Below are 15,774 nucleotides of genomic sequence, written 5' to 3'. Positions count from 1 at the left end.
GTAGAGGAAAAAGTAAATCAGTAAAGAAACGCACCATGTTTTGGATTGTTCGGGTTTGGTTTTTTTGTTTGTTTTTGTTTTTTTTTAGTTTAGTTTTTTTTTTTAATGGAATAGACTTGATGTTTTCCCATCAAATGGATACAGCTCAATTGTTCTACAAAGGTTGTGAGGCTTGAAGCCTAAGGGCACATACTTGATGTGTGCAGTTAAAAAGTGGCAGGTGGACTGGTGAAAACAGCATGTAACTAGTTTGTGTTGCCAGTCAGCATGGCAAACCTACCCTGGCATGTTCTAATAAGAAACTTCAGGTATATGCTGTGAGTTGCAAATATGAACCTAAAGAGTTCATACCGATTATTTGGTAGCCAGTGCTCCGGAAGCAAAGAGCCTCTGCTTCCTGCTCCATGTCTTTTGTGTCTCATTTCTGAAATTACTTTTGCTCGACCCCCATACTGGATCTGTGAAATAGAAGAGAATCTTTTCATCTCAGTAATTATATCAAAGACTGTGATTTATGTATTTATTAATTTTTTTGAAAGATAACAGTATTACTGAATATTTAAAGTTTCCATTTTATTATCTATTATTATATATTAAATACTATTAATTATATTTATATATTTATCATTAATATATTAAATTATTAATAAATCAATATATTAAATGATATATCATAATAATTATAGTATATAATAATTATAATAATTAAATAATATATTATTATAATATAATTATAATATATTATAGTTATAATTATAATAATATATAATATATTATAATATTATATTATTATAATATATAATAATATTATTATAATATAATATAATTATAATATATTATAGTTATAATTATAATAATATATTATTATATTATTTCCATTTTATTAAAGAATCTAGGTCTTTTTCCTTCCTTAAATTTTAATTCTAGTGTAGTTAACATGCAGTATTAAATCAGTTACACCTGTACAATAGAGTAACAACATTTCCATATGTTATTCAATGCTTATCAAGGTAAGTATATTCTTTTTTTTCCCATTTTATTTTCTTTTATTTCTTTTCAGTGTTCCAAAATTCATTGTTCATGCACCACACCCAGTGCCCCATGCAATAGGTAAGTGTACTCTTAATCTCCTTCACCTACTTCATCCCTTCCCTACCTTTCCTCTGGTAACCATCCATTCTCTTTAGTTAAGGGTTTGTTTTTTGGTTTGTTTCTTTTTTTTCCCTTTGTTCATTTGTTTTTTAAATTCCACATATGAGTGCACTCATGTATTTGTCTTTCTCTGATTGGCCAATTTCATTTAACATTACCTTCTCTGGTTCCATCCATGTCATTTCAAATGACAAGATTTCATTCATTTATTATTTATGGCTCAATACTATTCCATTACATATAATAGAATATTATATAATTGTATATATATATATATACACACACATATCAGATATATATATATACATATATATATCTCACATCTTCTTTATTCATCTATCAATGGACATGGGCTGCTTCCATTATTTGGCAACTGTAAATAATGCTGCAATAAATAAGCATTCATCTTTTTGAATTAGTGTTTTCATTTCTTTTATGTAAATACCCAGTAGTGGAATTACTGGATCATATGGTAGATCTACTTTTAATTTTTTGTGGAACTTCCATACCGTTTTCCCCAATGACTATACAAGTTAACAGTTTGCATTATTACCAACAGTGCATGAGAGTTCTTTTCTCTCTACATCCTCACCAACTTGCTTCTTGTATTTTGGATTTTAGCCATTCTGACAGGTGTGGGGTGATATATCATTGTAGGGTTTTTTTTTTTTAAGATTTTATTTATTTGACAGAGATCACAAGTAGACAGAGAGGCAGGCAGAGAGAGAGAGGGGGAAGAAGGCTCCCTACTGAGCAGAGAGCCCGATGCAGGGCTCGATCCCAGAACCCTGGGATCATGACCTGAGCCGAAGGCAGAGGCTTTAACCCATTGAGCCACCCAGGTGCCCCACTCATTGTAGTTTTGATTTGTATTTCCCTGATGATGAGTGATGTTGAACATCTTTTCATGTGTCTCTTGGTCACCTTATGTCTTCTTTGGAGAAATGTCTGTTCATATCTTCTGCTTATTTTTGAAAAAAGATTTTATTTATTTATTTACTTGAGAAAGAGAGATGGAGAGAGGGACAGAGGGAGAGGGAGAGTGAAAATCTAAAGACACCACCCTGTGTACAGAGTACAACATGGGGCTTGAACTCACGACCCTGAGATTGTGACCTGAGCTGAAATCAAGAGTCAGATACTTAATGCAATGAGCCACCCAGGTGTCCCTCTGCTGCTCATTTTTAAATTGGATTTTTTTTTTTTTTTTGGTGTTGAGTTTTAGAAGTTCTATATTTTGATACTAATGCTTTATCACATACATCTTTCGTAAATATCTTCTGATTCCATTGGTTGTCTTTTAGTTTTGTTGATTGTTTCCTTCACTGTGCATAAGTTTATATTTTGATGCAGTCCTAATAGTTTAATTGTTTTTTATATTTTTTCCATGTCTAATAGACTGTTAGGACAAGTAAGTGACTTTTTACTTTGTACTCTCTATACTTCGGAAACACAGTGTATAATCTCAGGAGCAGTATTATACAATCAGATCATGGGAAAAGACGCCACTTTGCCTCATGCAGTGGGTAGGAGTAAACTGGCACTACCGCCATGGTGGAGAGCACCTTTCTGAAATAACTTCACATGTATTTTTAAAGGGCTTCTTTTCACAATAAAACATTTAAAAAGCAGTAAGTACTCTAATCTTTGTCATGTTACACTTGTTTATAAAAATACTACATTGTTCTTGTGTATATGTGAATAAGGAACAATGTAAATGGTGCCAGGATGAAGAAGGCACAGGTACTTAGTTTTCTCTGAAGACATCATTAGTAAAACAGACTTGACCCAAGCCACAGCATCTATTGTTCCTCCCACCTGTGATTCTGACTTAGACTTTATAGGTGAAGGATCCTACAAAAACTGAAATGTATTCTCCTCATTCACTTAAGACAATTTACTGATTGCTATAACAAAAGTGTAGGTTAATAGGAAATACTTTGAGAAGTGGGAAATCTCATGTGCTTTATAAGATGTGTAAACTACTGAGTCTGATCTCTTTGCCATTTCATTCATTATCTGTGCCTTTTATCCTTAATGCTTGTTAATGCACTGTTTGCAGATAAATATTTTCTTAGGAAATGTATAAGGAACAGACAACAACAACTGCTCACATAATTAGAAGTGTCTTATTACATGCTAGCAAACTTAAAGTGTAGCAAGGCTCAGAAATGTTGCTGTAAACAGAAAGTTTTCCTTTTCTATTCATTTTAGCCTTGCCACCACCCTACCCATCTCTGAGTGAGTCTTGCTTTCTGTTTCCACATCTCTCTAGACCCTGCTTCTCAATTCCTGTGGTATCCAGTTTCCACCTCCCACGAGGACCAAGAACTATTTGAGTTCTTCTAAGCTCTAAAATGATATGATTCCATGAAATGAGAGGTTTTACTTAAGTTAATGAGGATGTCTACTAAAATTAAGGAGTAGATACAGGGCACACCTTTACCTCCTGTGTAGGGCCATGTGACTATAATCCTGCTTCCGGTTGGCTGGGAAGATCTGGTCTGGTGTGACTGCTTTGAAATAATGGGCTCAGAAGGCTGAGATGGGTCAAGGGATGATTATCCTGGGTGGCCAGCGGCAGCTTTTTTGGGGAGTGAATCCAAGCCATACTTAAAGTGAGGAAACGAAGATTTTAACGTGGGAGAAGGAAATGATTGTCAGGTCTAAGTGGTATGACAAGGACAGGAGGCAATCGGGTGGTCAAAAGCCAAATCTAGGATGAGTGGGAGAAGTTGGCATGTAGAGCATGAAACTACTCGGACTGAGTGGTTTAAGACTAAAGGTGTGTGTAACAAAATAACACTTGCTTATTTGGTGGCCTGAATTCCTCCTGGGAAACTTGCAGTTTCTTCATGTATTGGCCAATGACCAGAATCATGGAGCTTGGTAAGGAAGGAACGTTTTAGTATAGGAATGAATTATTGCCTGGAAGGGGTATTCTGTGATCCAAGGATATGTGTAGTCGTTAGGTATACGGCCCAGCAGAGGCAGTGATATTTGAGCCAGGCTTTAATGATGAATAAGAGTCCAATAAACAGAGGAAGATGGGGAGAAATATTCCAGAGAGATAGAATAGCATAAATGGAAGCAGCCTGGATAATACAGGGTGTATTTCAGAAATTATTAGTAGCTAAATCTGGCAGTATCATGGTTTTCCAATATGATGAGAAGAGGGGAAAAATAAAATTGGTAAAGAGTTGAGTTAGTTTCAAGACACATTGTTGATGACTTGGATATTAGACTGAAAGCACTCAATGGTAGAGTCCTAGAATAGTGGAGTTCCAGGTACAATGGAGATTAAATACACACATCTAATTCCATTACTTCTGAAATTCCACTAAAATTAAAGAAAAATTATTTTTTTAATTTAAGTGGAAAAATTTAGCAGTACAAGAAGAGGAAAGGAGATGACAGTTTGGAATCTGAAAAATAGATGGATGAGTTATAACTAACTTAATAAGGCCAGACAGCCAAGTCTTATCTCTCAGTACAGAAACCCAAAAAACAATCCAGTTTACACTCCAGTATCATCAAAAGCCTCAGGAACTGGCAGGATTGAGACAAATTGAGGGTGAAGTTTGGGTGGAAAGATAAGGGCCAAAATAAGGAAGACTGGGTAAAATTTGTTTGATAGTAAGTTAGAGCTAAGCTCTCCTTTCTCACTCCACACCACTGGGTAACTGCCCTCTCCCACCCTGGAGGAAGACTAGAGTCTCATTCTCTGGAAAGGGTAAAGCAGAAAGTGTTTCAACTGGGAAATATCTCACTCATTTGAGGATGAAGTTGCAATACTGAAAGCATATAGATTAAGTACATTTATTCATACTGAATAAAGCCTGCAGAAACCCCACCACCAGCACATGTGCGCGCGCGCGCGCGCACACACACACACACACACACACACATCTCTTTTCTTTCATTCCGCTCCCAAAGTGCTGACAGCCAAACTCCTACCTTCCAGGCAAAATATTGGAAAACTACCAGCAGAAGAGGAAAGATTTAAATATGGTTTTCCAGCCAAGGCTCACCTAGGTCCCTTTACTCTAATGCTAAAGTTAACAAGTTCATCCACAGACTTAGATCCTCCAAACAAATTTTTAATTCCTTACTCTTAATCATGAACAGACACCCAAGCATCATCAGGCATCAGAGGAATCTTCCAACATGGATGATAGAGACCAAAGGAAACAAACCACAAGAAACAACTTGGAGGACACAGAGATAAGGTAGGAGAAATAGACTTAAACCACCTATCATTAACATCTTCAGAGAGTCAAAAGATGATATGCAACAATTAACAGACTCTTTGCAGAAATATTCAGAGAACAAAAACGAGCTCTTGAAAATTAAAATATGATAGCAGAATACAACAGAAGGTTTGGAAGATAAGCTTGAGGAAATCTTTAAGAAATAGAACAAAAGACAGAAAGATGGAAAAGAGGGGAGAAAGATAAGAAAACAGGAGGATCAGTCTAGGAGATCTGATATTGGAACCCATGTCTTAGAATGAGAGACCAGTGAAATACAGGAGAAAAATTAATCAGCAAAATAATTCAGGAAAAATTCTCTAGAGTGAAGGACATACATTTTCAGATACAAAGGCCACTTCAGTGTAAATCACAGTAGATGAATAGGCATATCATTACAAAATTTAAGAACACTGAACATAGAGAGAAGATCTTAAAAGCTCCCACATAAGAAGATAAGGAGTCAGAATTTCTATAGCTTTCTCAAGAACAACTCTAGAAACTAGAAACTGGAAATAATTTCCAATCAAAAATTCCATGTTAAGACAAATGATTAATTAAGTGGGAAAGTAGGATAAAGACATTTTCAGATTTCTCATTAAATTAATTTCCCATATGTTCTTCTTCACAAAGTTACTGGCATATTGTGCCAGCAAAGTGAGGGAGGAAATAAAGAAAGACCAAAAAAATGATACACAGGAAATGAGAGATCCAGTTCAGGGTGACTGTTGTTGACGAGAACTAGGGTATAATTTGTTCAAATTGGAGAGGCTTAAAAATTTGTGTCTAAAGGGATGGCCAGGTGGCTTAGCTGGTTAAGCATCCGACTCTCAGTTTCCGATTGGGTCATGATCTCAGGGTTGTGAAATTGAGCCCCGTGTTGGGCTCCTGTGCTGAGTTTGGAGCCAGCTTGAGATTTGCTCTCTCCCTCTGCCCCTTCTCCCGGGCCCTCCCCCCACTGCTTGCACATGTTCTCTCTTTAAAAAAATGTGCCTAAGAATAGTGCAAGACTCCACATCTGTAAGTATTTTTTCTTATGGAGTGAACAGGCAGACATGGTGAAAGCCAACGAATTTTATTTTTATTATAAGATGCACAATAATGCTGGTATATGGGTGAGACTAAAAACTGATACAATAATGTTTTTAATATGAAGGATTATATTGAAGGCTGGTTTCTCTCTTGTCTTAGCAGAAGTCTTATGTTTAGGCTGTTTAGTTAGGTGTAGAATAAAACCAAATCTACCTGAATAAGGAAGAAAATGTGTACACATGCACATGCACACACACGTTTATCTATGTATAGGTATATATGTATGTTCACTATTTTTATGTATGTATATGTACACACACACACACAGAGGCATAGTGTGTCTATGGAAAGATACATAAGAACCTGGAGATCATAGTTGCCTCTCTGTGGCTTGGGAAAAGGAATGTGAGGTGACCTTTTTTTCTTCACATTTACCTGCTTGTTCCTTTTGATGATTGGATCGATTTCATCGATAGCCATGCTCTTATACTCTTATAATGAGGAAATAAGGACCCACATGATAAAAGAAACAGTAGTTGCTGAAGTCAGAGAGGAATATTTGCTTGGTCTTGTGATAACCAAATGTGGCAGGGAAGTGGGGTGGCAGTGGGTCCTGGGGGAGTGGTTGGAGGGGAGTAGTCAGAGATGACTCTGCTTTCTAGCCCAGGTTAACAAATGTGAGAACAGTGAGTGGATGAAACTGACTTCAGAATGTCAGAGGGAGGAGGGTGGATTGCAAAAGAGTAAGTGTAGGGGTGGAGGGGGAGGAGTTGGAGGCAGCAGTTGTAGTCCCTTTCCCCCAGGATAAACTCCTTTATTTATTTATTTATTTTGGTTTGCCAGTTCTTCTCTAATGATGAATATAAAAACCTTTCACATCTAAACTTTCAGCATGGCAAATAGTGTCTTCTTAAATTTATTGTCTTAAAGTCCATTTAGTTTCTCAACCCTTTGGGGAGAGTGGGAGATATATGATTAAAATTTCCCCATCTACACAAATTTTACTGTGTTCTTTTTAAAATTTAAATTCAACTAATTAACGTATAATGTATTATTAGTTTCAGAGGTAGAGGTCAGTGATTCATCAGTCTTATGCAATATCCAGTGCTCATTACATCATGTGCCAAAAACTCATTTCTGTTGACCATATCATGTGCTTTATCACCCACAGCTTCTGGAAAACTCAGTGATGCATTCTCTGGAGGCACCACCTCAGAGGGCTGGTGGTGGGGACTGCAGTGCAGGATGTGGTGTAGGCACTTAATCTTCAACCAGCCAAAGTGTTGTCTCTTCTATGGCTGGGAAACAAATGGGTAGAAAGAGTGAGGCTTTTGCAAACCTTTCCCCAGCTCTGTCACTTACTAAGTTAGTGACCTTGGGTTAATCACTTTGACTTGTCCGTATCTAGGTTTCCTCATCAGCGAAATGATCATACTATCTCCATACCTGCATTACAGGGTCATTGTGAGCAATAAATGGGATAATGAGTTTAACAGTTTAGAAGAGTCCCTGATACAAGGTGAGTAATAGAAATGTTAACTTTGATAACCTTTCTTGGCTTTTCTTTCCCCAGATTTGGAACATAGAAAATCTAGAGAATTTAACATACAAAGGAGGGATGTTTTCGCCAGAAGCACATTCTGTTTCATTCAGTCTTTGAACAAATAGCTTTGAAGTACTCTTAGGTGCCCAGGATTCATTGGTAAAGAAATTAGATACCTTGGTGCCCTCACAGAGCCTGGAGTTTTCTTTTTTCTAGAATTTTCCTGGGTCTTCTCACATGCCAGATATATGCGCTACATGTAGCAATATATGTTAAGTGCATGCTATATGCTAAGTGCATATATATATATATAAATATATATATATATGCTAAGTGCATATATATATATATAAATGTATTTACTTTTAGTTCAGGTATAATAGACATAACATTGTATTAATTTTAAGTGTACAACATAATAATTTGATATATGTGTATATTGTGAAATGATTGACACAGTAAGTTTAGATAACATCCATCACCACACATAGGTACAAACTTTTTTTTTCTTATGATGAGAACTTTTGAGATTTACTTTTTTGGCAACTTTAGAAATATACAGTATAGTTATGTGCATTCATTTTATAATCAAAGTATTTTAAGGAATATTTTACATTAAGCTTTTGTTTAATGCACATATGAGAACATCATTTAAAATTATAGAATTTAAAAAGTTACAAACTGAAAAGGAAGTATTGCTTTCTTAACTCCAAATTTCCCAGTTATCTCCAGAAAGAACCTCCTTTGTTTGATTTTTTTATGTCTCATAACTAAGATAAACATTTAGAATCATATAAGCCCCTCTTTCTTACGTAATAGGTAAGGGGAAAGGGAAGAGGAGAGGGTTTGGGATGAGCCAGAGGCCTCTTGCCAGGGTGACCAGAGAATGAGGCTTCCCTGGAGAAGTTAAGAGGGAGGAAGTACATTAGGAAGACAGAGGAGGTAATGTCAGACTATAAGGGTTGAGTAGTTCTGTTGAAGTAAAAGCAGAAAATGGAGACTTCTAAATCAATTTAAGAAAAATTTATTTAGAACTCACTGTATAAAACACGTTAGGAACCAACAAGATGCTTAGAGCCTAATGAAAGCAGAGGCAAGGCACAACACACAAATGGTAATATTAAAAGGCAAGCATGGCTAGCAGAGCTGTCTACAATCTTCTAGGTTCCTTTATGTAGAATAAGAAGAAATATTTCTGTGGGTTGGGCCTCCCAAAGTTCTTTCTGGGTTTGGACTGAGATTGCTCCATCTGTTAGTGATGCTGCCCTAGAGCCAGGCTTACCCAACTCATTTCTACTGGGCAAACATAGTCCTCTTGTCCACCCAGTTTTCCCATCGTTGAGAATGACATAGACAGTCCTCAGACACAAATTTGCGAGCCCTACTGTGGGCCAGTTGATCCCTTCCTAGGACACCCGCCAACTATGTTGGCCTCTGGATGATTTGCATTTTGGTCCTCCTAATTCCACTCTAGCTCCTTCTCTCTCAGCCATGAGTTGGAAGAGTCCTAAACCTCCTTCCATTTATCCTGTATCAAGATGATAGCTCCTCCTCCCTGGCTCCACCTATAGCCAGTTTGGAATATTATCCAAATTTCTCACCAAACACCAGGGATGGTGCTGTCTGTCTTAAGTCCTTTTGGACAGTCTGTTCACTTGTTGCTTGCTGGAGCTAGACAGATAGGACATTCATGTGCATCTCTGTTGGTTAAGAGCTTTCCTTTTCTTTCCTTTTTTATTTTTTTTTTTCCTTTCTCTCTTTTGAGTATTGTGATCTATCAATTGGCTCTTGAACAGTTGCCCTGGGCCATCATCTCAGTCATTTCTTTCAAGAGGAGAAGTTGGGTTCACAGTGCATGATGCTTTCCTGCTTTAGCTCTCTGCTAACACTTACCAGTAGCTTGCTGGGCAGCTGGATCCTCCTCAGATTAGCAGCAGCCCAGATCGAAGTGGCTCCAGGATTCAGAGCAGGCTCTATCTCCATCGTTCCTAATTTTCCAAATTTTGAATTGGTCTGCTCATTGTTATCAGCCCACTAAAACACCGTTTTCCTACTGATCCTCACAGAGCGCTGGGTAGCCTTTTCCCAAGGCACAGTAATTAAAGTACACATGATTAAGGTACACACCTCTTTATGTTTCAAAATATTACTAGCAACACTGTAAAGCCATAACATACATAACTCCCACCCAGACTGAAGAGGTAGTCACTCACAAATATACAAGATGGAATGAGGTGCTGTTTTAGAATTAAGCATTTTTTAAAAGCCATTATTCTAGTAATTGAGAGTTCTACATAAAGCACAATTTATAAAATTAAGAAAAGAAGGCTGAATCTGAAATAGGAGGTGTTAGTCTTAAACATTTGTCCTGAGCCAGGAGCCAGTCAGGTGAGGTTGGGCCACAAGTGTGCTCTGAAATGAAAATCTTGCTCCTGGCATAGGGAACAGAACTGGCATTATAGGGAGTCTCTCTCCCTTAGAGAGAGTCCTGGAGCCCTAGCTATTTTTAATGGTAATAATAATAGTAATGGACAAGAAAAAAGGCAAGCCAAAATTTGAAAGTGAAGGCATATAAACAACGGATGATCAGACTTTAATTAAAAATGTGTAGTACTTTGGTCGCCTGAGGTTGTCTTCGAAATGTTAACACACTGGGCCTCATCAGATCTTTCAGGTACATGGTATTGTATTCTGGAAAAACAATAATAGAAAAGGAATTGGGTGAGATTTCATAATAGAGCCACTTCCTTTTTCTAGATTTCAGTGAGAGGGCAGAATACAGGAGCCATTGAAATAGCAACCAGGAGAAACAAACTGTTGGAGAGGTAGAGATGTGCTGTTCATGCTTCTTTCAATTAACTACCCTTTATTTATTAATTATTTTTCGTCTGGATCTGCCCCTGCCGTATGTTGATTACTTGCTGGCTTCTCCCTGCAGGTTCTTCTGGACCATATCTGAACTGAGTCTAGGAGGACAGGCAAGATCTCAGCACCTGCACTCACCATCCAGGATTCCTAGACTTAGCAGCGTGCGTGTTCAGGTAGGCGCTGGGCACTCTGGGCTGTTAACCCTGGGGTTGTGACTGTATCTTTGTGACCAAGCTCTTGACTTCGGTTTGCCTGACCCTATGGCTGTGTGGCCAGAGCCCTGATATTCTTGAGAGCCCTGCTCCTCAGGGAAGATGGAGGTGCTTGCTGATTTCATCATGTTGTGAAAGGACTGATTGCCAGGAATTCTTATGTATTCCTTCATGTATACATTCATTCTTTTAACAAATATTTATTACAATAGCCAAGGTATGGAAACAGCCTAAGTGTCCATTGAGAGATGAATGGATTAAAAAATTGTGGCATATACATATAATGGAATATGATTCAGCCATAAAAATGAATGAGATTTCACCATTTGTGACATCACGGATGGACTTTGAAAACATTATGATAAGGGAAATAAGTCAGACACAGAGAGACAAACACAGTGTGATCTCTCTTATATGTGGAATCTAAAAATAAATAATAAAAACCCACTTCATAGACACGCAGAGGAGATTGGTGGTTGCCAGAAGTGGGGGGTGACAGGTGGGAGAATGGATGAATTTTTTTGTTTTTAGTCTGAATAAATTGAATTTAAAAACAACTAAAACTTGGGGTGCCTGGGTGGCTCAATGGGTTAAGCCTCTGCCTTCGGCTCAGGTCATGATCTCAGGGTTCTAGGATTGAGCCCCGCGTCAGGCTCTCTGCTCAGCAGGGAGCCTGCTTCCCTTCCTCTCTCTCTGCCAGCCTCTCTGCCTACTTATGATCTCTTTCTGTGTGTGTCAAATAAATAAATAAAATATTTTTTTAAAAACCCCAACAACTAAAACTTGAACTCTTAAAGAAAAGCACCTCATCACATTTTGTCTTCTAGAGCCCCTAGTAGTGGACAAAAGAGAATATAAAGAAAAGGATTACATATTTCCCCTGTGCCATATTTAGTATTGCTTATTTGGATTTGGTTAGGTAAAGAATCTACAAAGTAAGTAAATAAATGAAAAATAAATAAAAATCAAACAACTTATACTATTGCTTAGCTGAAAGCAAATGTAAGAGAAGCTAAACCTTGATGAATAGCACTTGTTTCCATGAAACTCTTTTCAACATGTTATATATTTATCAAACCACTACAGTGCAAATTTTCTGAATAAGTCCTGTTATCTGTAAACCAGGAGATGCCATGAAATTAAACCTACAGAAAATTGTTAGTATTATAAAAAGACTACTTTCTATGGATTAAAAAATATCTGCTGTTATAATTTCACAGTAGAAGAAAATTTATTAAGCTCCTACTATGTGCCAGGCACTGTTTCTAGGTGCTGGCAGCACAACCATAAGCTTAACTGATATGATCTCTACTCTCTATAAAGTTTGGTATAGTTCATAGAGTTTAACGGATAAACTCTTATGTAACTGTAATTATGCAAAAATGTAAGTATTACCTCGTGTTATGGAGAAAAAGCAGAGGAATCCATATGACACAATGACAGGCTAACATATTCTAGTTTAAAAAAGGGTTGTTGTTGTTTTGTTTTTTTTTTTAGATGTGCAGTTTGAACCAAGATCTGAAGAACAAGGTAAAGAAGTGGCCAAAGAACATTCTAAGCAGAGGACGCAGCAGATGCAAAGACACTGAAGCTAAAGGGAACACGTTATCACTCCTTACTTATTTACTTGTTCATTCCACACAGGTAGGATTCCCATGAGTCCAGGCACCAGGATAGGTACTGGGGTTACCATGGTGAATAATACACAGCTCATGCACACAACACAGACCCATTTGGTATTAAATTTTTAATTTTCCTTGACTCAGCTTGCCGTGCCACTTGAGCCTTGTGTATTGCACATCCTGACATCCATTTATAGCTAGAACATTTCCTTCCAGATCCTAGCTTTCCTTTCCTTCTCCATTAGTTCATGTTTGCTGAGGTGTCAGCATGCCTCAGACTTAACTAATGGTCAAGTTAAAGATCCTCTGGAGATGGTACCTATTTCAGCAGTGTTGTAAGGTCAGGACTCACCTTTCCTTGGTCTGTTCGCTCTCTTTTCTCCCCATTTTGTTGGTTTCTGAAAGAGACCAAAACAACTTCAGAAAATGTACTGCCTATAGATAGTAAAAGAGGGGAAGTTTGAAGAGAATTCAAAATCCTAGGACTCATAGAGAAATCATTGTGTCCTTATATGTGAAACAGATGCTATCTGATGCAACTGAGGTTTTTTGCATCCAAAAAGCAAATGCCTTCCTTTATTCACTGTGGAAATGGGTTTTTCACTTACAGCTCTATTCTTTACTAAAATAAAAATACTGCTGGGAGGGGTAACACACTTAGTTTTAGCTATCATTTAGTGATTGGAAAAGTTTTCAGTCCTTTTCTGAAAGTAAGGAGGAAGAAAAGTAAATCTTGGAAATGCTGATGCCTAAATGGGTGAGTCAGCTGGCACTACCAGTATAACACGGGGTGGCATGGATGGGCCCAAGTGAGAAATCTCTAACTAGCTAGACTTGCCAAAGCCTGAGTTGCTATTGCTATGGGCTTACTACTGAAGCAGCTTGGGGTTTAAATTCTTTTGGTTGACTGTTGTGATGATGGTTTTGTCCAACTCAGAGCCTTGCAGCAAGGGTTGTTAACCTGGGTGTCCATGCAGGACTTTAGGGAAGGAAACAACACTCTTGATGGTTTTGAACACTTACTACCATTGGCAGTTTTCAGTTGTGTGCACATGTGTGTGCTTAAAAATAATCAGCTTTATTGAGGTATAATTAATACACAATAATTTCCTGTATAGATTTTGGTGAGTTTAGCAAATGTATACCCTCATGTAACTACCACCATCACCAAGATATAGAATATTTCTATAAGCCCCAAAAGTTCTCTCCTGCCCCCTTTCAGTCAGTATCTTTCCTGATCCCACCCCCTGATAACTACTGATCTGGTTAATGTCACAGTCATTTTGCATTTTTTAGAATTTTATAATTCTAAATGATCACATATGTACGGTCGTGTTGTCTTTTTGTGCCTGGTCCTGGTGTCTTTCTCCTAGTATGCTGCTTTTTTTTTTTCACCATAGAGATACTTAAGTGAAGTGTCTTAGAAAATTCTAAATATTATCTGATTTATACAAGTTTAAAACCTATTGGTAACACAAAACAAGAAATAACTATATTAAAAATTTAGACAAAATGCTCAGAAAACGCACCATTTCCTGTTATATTCTTCAGGGAAATGCAGTTATTAACTTTATGTTTGGTATTTGATATCACAATGTAATTCTTGACTTAATGTTTACCAAAAAAATCACTTTGATTGGTTGTCCTCTTCTAAGCTAAATCCAAAGGGCTAGAATCCAAGATTGATAAAGAGCTTTACAAACTCAACACCCAAAAGACAAATAATCCAGTCAAGAAATGGGCAGAAGACATACAAATGACCAACAGACACCTGAAAAAGTACCCAATATCACTCATCATCAGGGAAATACAAATCAAAACCACAATGAGATAGCACCTCCCACAGGGCAGAATGGCTAAAATTAACAATATAGGAAACAACAGATGTTGACGAGGATGTAGAGAAAGGGGAACCCGCTTAACACCGTTGGTGGGAATGCAAGCTAGTACAGCCACTCTTGAAGACAGTATGGAGGTAGCATACTGCTTTTGAAATTCATTATCTTGTTGCATGTTACTAGTAGTCTCTCTAGGGCTCGGCAGAATTTCCTTATATGAATATACTACCGTTTGTTTATCCTTTCCCCACGGATGAAAATTTAGAATGCCAGGCTTTCAATATTATGAAGAAAGCTGCTATGAACATTGGTGTGTGTCTTTGTGAGGACATATATTTTTATTTCTCATGAGCAAATATCTGAGATTGCTGGGTTGTATAGCGGTGTGTGAGAGTTTCAATTGTGTCACATCCTCTCCAGCACTTGATATTTACCAGTCCTTTTAATTTTAGTCATGTTAGTGGGAGTGTAGTGGTCTGTCATTATAGCTTTAACTTGTATTTCCCTAATGACTAATGATGTTGTCACTGTGTGACTGTGCTTATTGGCCATTTGTATATTTTACTCTATGAAGTATGTGTTCGAGTCTTTTGCTCCCAGCCTTTTGTTAAATGGATTGTCTTGTTTACTGGGTAGTAATATATAATTACATCTTATGGATATAAGTCCTATTGAGATATATATTTTGCAAACATTTTCTCCTAGTTTGTGGCTGGCTTGACTTTTAATTTTCATAACAAAGTCAAAGGGCAGATGTTTTCAATTTAAATGAGGTTCAGTTTATCAATTTTTACTTTTTATGCTATGCTTTATGTTTATTGTGTCCTAAGATCTGCCCAACCTAAGATCACAAAGATTTTCTCCAAATTTTTTTTAAGTCTTTTAATTTTAGGTCTGACATCCACTTCAAGTTGTTTTTTGTGAGTTGAGGTTCATATTTTTCAAGTGCATATCTAATTGTCCCAAAACCATTGTTGAAAAGACTAGCCTTTTCTCCATGGAATTAATTACCTTGGCTCCTTTGTCCATATCAGCTCACCATGTGAGTTTCCTTTTGATTTTCCATCTAGTTCCCTTGGTTGGTATGTCTGTGCTTTCACCAATATCACACTGTCTCGGTTATGTAGCTATTTAATAAATCTTTTCTTTTTAAATTTTTATTTACTTTTTAAATTTCTTTTCAGTGTTCCAAAATTCATTGTTTATGCACCACACCCAGGGCTCCATGCAATCTGAGGGTTTTGGGGAGTGGGGGGG

At 37.2% G+C, this 15,774-nt stretch overlaps 1 protein-coding gene across 5 annotated transcripts in view; it reads right to left on the bottom strand.

Annotated features, from left to right (window-relative positions):
• Positions 1-8,985: 8,985 nt before the first annotated feature.
• CD86 (CD86 molecule) overlaps positions 8,986-15,774 on the bottom strand; it is a 64,295-nt gene continuing 57,506 nt past the window's right edge. For all 5 annotated transcript variants that reach the window (XM_059391051.1, XM_059391052.1, XM_059391054.1 and 2 more), the window contains 2 exons: positions 13,032-13,077; positions 8,986-10,668 (listed from right to left, as the gene is read on the bottom strand). In XM_059391051.1, coding sequence (XP_059247034.1) covers positions 10,575-10,668; positions 13,032-13,077 — 140 coding nt within the window. In that variant the 3' untranslated portion in view covers positions 8,986-10,574. The remainder of the gene's footprint in view (positions 10,669-13,031; positions 13,078-15,774) is intronic.

Source organism: Mustela nigripes, chromosome 2 (genome assembly GCF_022355385.1).
Source record: "Mustela nigripes isolate SB6536 chromosome 2, MUSNIG.SB6536, whole genome shotgun sequence".
Lineage (NCBI taxonomy): Eukaryota > Metazoa > Chordata > Mammalia > Carnivora > Mustelidae > Mustela > Mustela nigripes.
This window is presented reverse-complemented; position numbering and strand designations above follow the sequence as displayed.